Source organism: Austrofundulus limnaeus, unplaced genomic scaffold (assembly GCF_001266775.1).
Source record: "Austrofundulus limnaeus strain Quisiro unplaced genomic scaffold, Austrofundulus_limnaeus-1.0 Scaffold87, whole genome shotgun sequence".
Classification (NCBI taxonomy): domain Eukaryota; kingdom Metazoa; phylum Chordata; class Actinopteri; order Cyprinodontiformes; family Rivulidae; genus Austrofundulus; species Austrofundulus limnaeus.
Genome location: NW_013952489.1, coordinates 1,381,789 through 1,383,655, shown reverse-complemented (window position 1 = coordinate 1,383,655; position 1,867 = coordinate 1,381,789). Strand labels below are relative to the sequence as shown.

The window sequence follows — 1,867 nt, the reverse complement described above, 5'->3', positions numbered from 1 at the left end:
TACGATAACTCAACATTTCCCATCTGGCAACACTGGTCTGAAGCTTGAAAACAAGCCTCGCAGCTCCTGGAGTAAAACTCACCGAACAGACCACCTCTGAATTTTCGGCTGGATTAATTGTCTTGTGAACATGACGTTCACTTGCTCAAAGTAAATAAAGTACCGCCACTTCCTTTATTTCATCCAGCATTAAACAGAGAATATCCAGTGCACTCACATCAGAATAACTTATAGATTTGTTGTTAGAATAATTGATTAATCGAAAAAATAATCATTAGATTAATCGATTAGAAAATAATCGTTTGGTACAGCACTAAATGAATGCAGCATGTGTTCTTGCTGAAATAAGCAAGACTTTGCCTGAAAATGTTGTTCAGACTGGAGCATTTTTCCAGCTGTAAGCAACCCACGTCTGAGCCATTACTACACCCCAAAACTACTAGAGAGGCAGGCTTTGAAACGAAACCAAAACAAGCTGAAAGATCCAAAACCTGCATTTATAAGAGTCACCAACCACTGCGTTCTGTTCAGATGACTATTTTACACAACACCGTCCTGACTTTTCTTGGAACAGGGAGTGCAGAATCTGGCTACCTGCCGTCATGTGAGAAGCGGATGCTGCTGACGGGTTTGTGAAAGTGAAAGTGATGAAGGACGGCTCGAGTGATGAGACTGACCAGCAGCGCTGCTCCATCTTTCTGACACAAACATAAACATTCAGGTAGTCGTCTTAAAACATTCACACACACATTCATTTCAGATGGTTTTTTTTACCTTCGTCCACCACGATCGCCAAGTTCCCGTCAGGAGAGAGACCCACACACGTTATATTCTTTGTGGTAGATATAGGTAATGTCTCAGATGTATTGCTGAGTGATAAAAAGAGGTTTTAAAGAAGGCTTATTTAGGATCTTGAACATTACAGAAAGACAAAACACTTTTAGAGGAATGTAAGGCACTTCTTTTACTGTTCATAATTTTATCTGTATGTGTTTTTGGAGGCTTTAACAATCATCAGATTTTGGTACTTCTTACACTTTTAATACAGTTTAGTGACGTCATCGTTATTTGTCAGACTTACTTCTTCAAATCAAAGATTGAGATTCTGTTTCCAACTGGACTGATCACCGCGTTGCCATCTTTGGAGAAATTCAGGTTTCCCTGACGATAAACTGCTCCGAGCAAATTAGAAAACTGAAGAAAATGAGGGGAAAAAGGACAATAGTTTCAGTTTGAAAGACACAAATTTTATTTTTTAGGTGTCTAGCCACGCAAGATCAGATGCTAACAAAAATGTGCACAAAATTTCAAAATAACAGATGATTTATAATGTAAAAAAAGAAAAAAGCCGAACAAATCGCACAAGGGTAATATGCTGTTTAAATATAATTTTAACTGTGTTCAACCTTTATAAGAACACTTCAATCAAACACGGACACAAAATGCGGCACTTTCTTAACGCAATATGGTTTGATAGGCAAAGCGACGGGCGTCAATAACTGCGCCATTATCTTACCTTGTAAGCGAACTTCATTTTGCTAAAACGTTTTTATTCTGAGCTCATTTATTTCCGTTGTAATTTCGCATCTATATTGGTAAAAGAATGAATAGACCACTAATGCTACACATGCTTCTTCTTCTGCCTACACATGTGCGTTGCGTTTTGTTGACACACTTCACTTCCGGTTTGAGGTTCGTCAAAATCCAACAGCGCCTCACAGGTGAAACGGAGACATAGCACGTTCAAATCAGAAGAACAGCGAAATTCTAAAAAAACACATGCTAACTTTGAATTTATTTGTTTGTTTATTTATTTATGTATTTATGGAGGGGTATGCAAAATCAACCCTTTTGTGATATATATATA

General features: G+C 37.9%; 1 protein-coding gene across 1 annotated transcript in view; it reads right to left on the bottom strand.

The window, feature by feature from the left end:
* pwp2h (PWP2 small subunit processome component) overlaps positions 1–1,661 on the bottom strand; it is a 25,940-nt gene extending 24,279 nt beyond the window's left edge. Inside the window, exons 1-4 of the mRNA XM_014012009.1 lie at positions 1,517–1,661; positions 1,082–1,194; positions 775–869; positions 595–694 (exon numbers count right to left, since the gene is read on the bottom strand). Of these exons, the coding sequence (XP_013867463.1) occupies positions 595–694; positions 775–869; positions 1,082–1,194; positions 1,517–1,534 (326 nt within the window). The 5' untranslated portion in view covers positions 1,535–1,661. The remainder of the gene's footprint in view (positions 1–594; positions 695–774; positions 870–1,081; positions 1,195–1,516) is intronic.
* Positions 1,662–1,867: the final 206 nt, after the last annotated feature.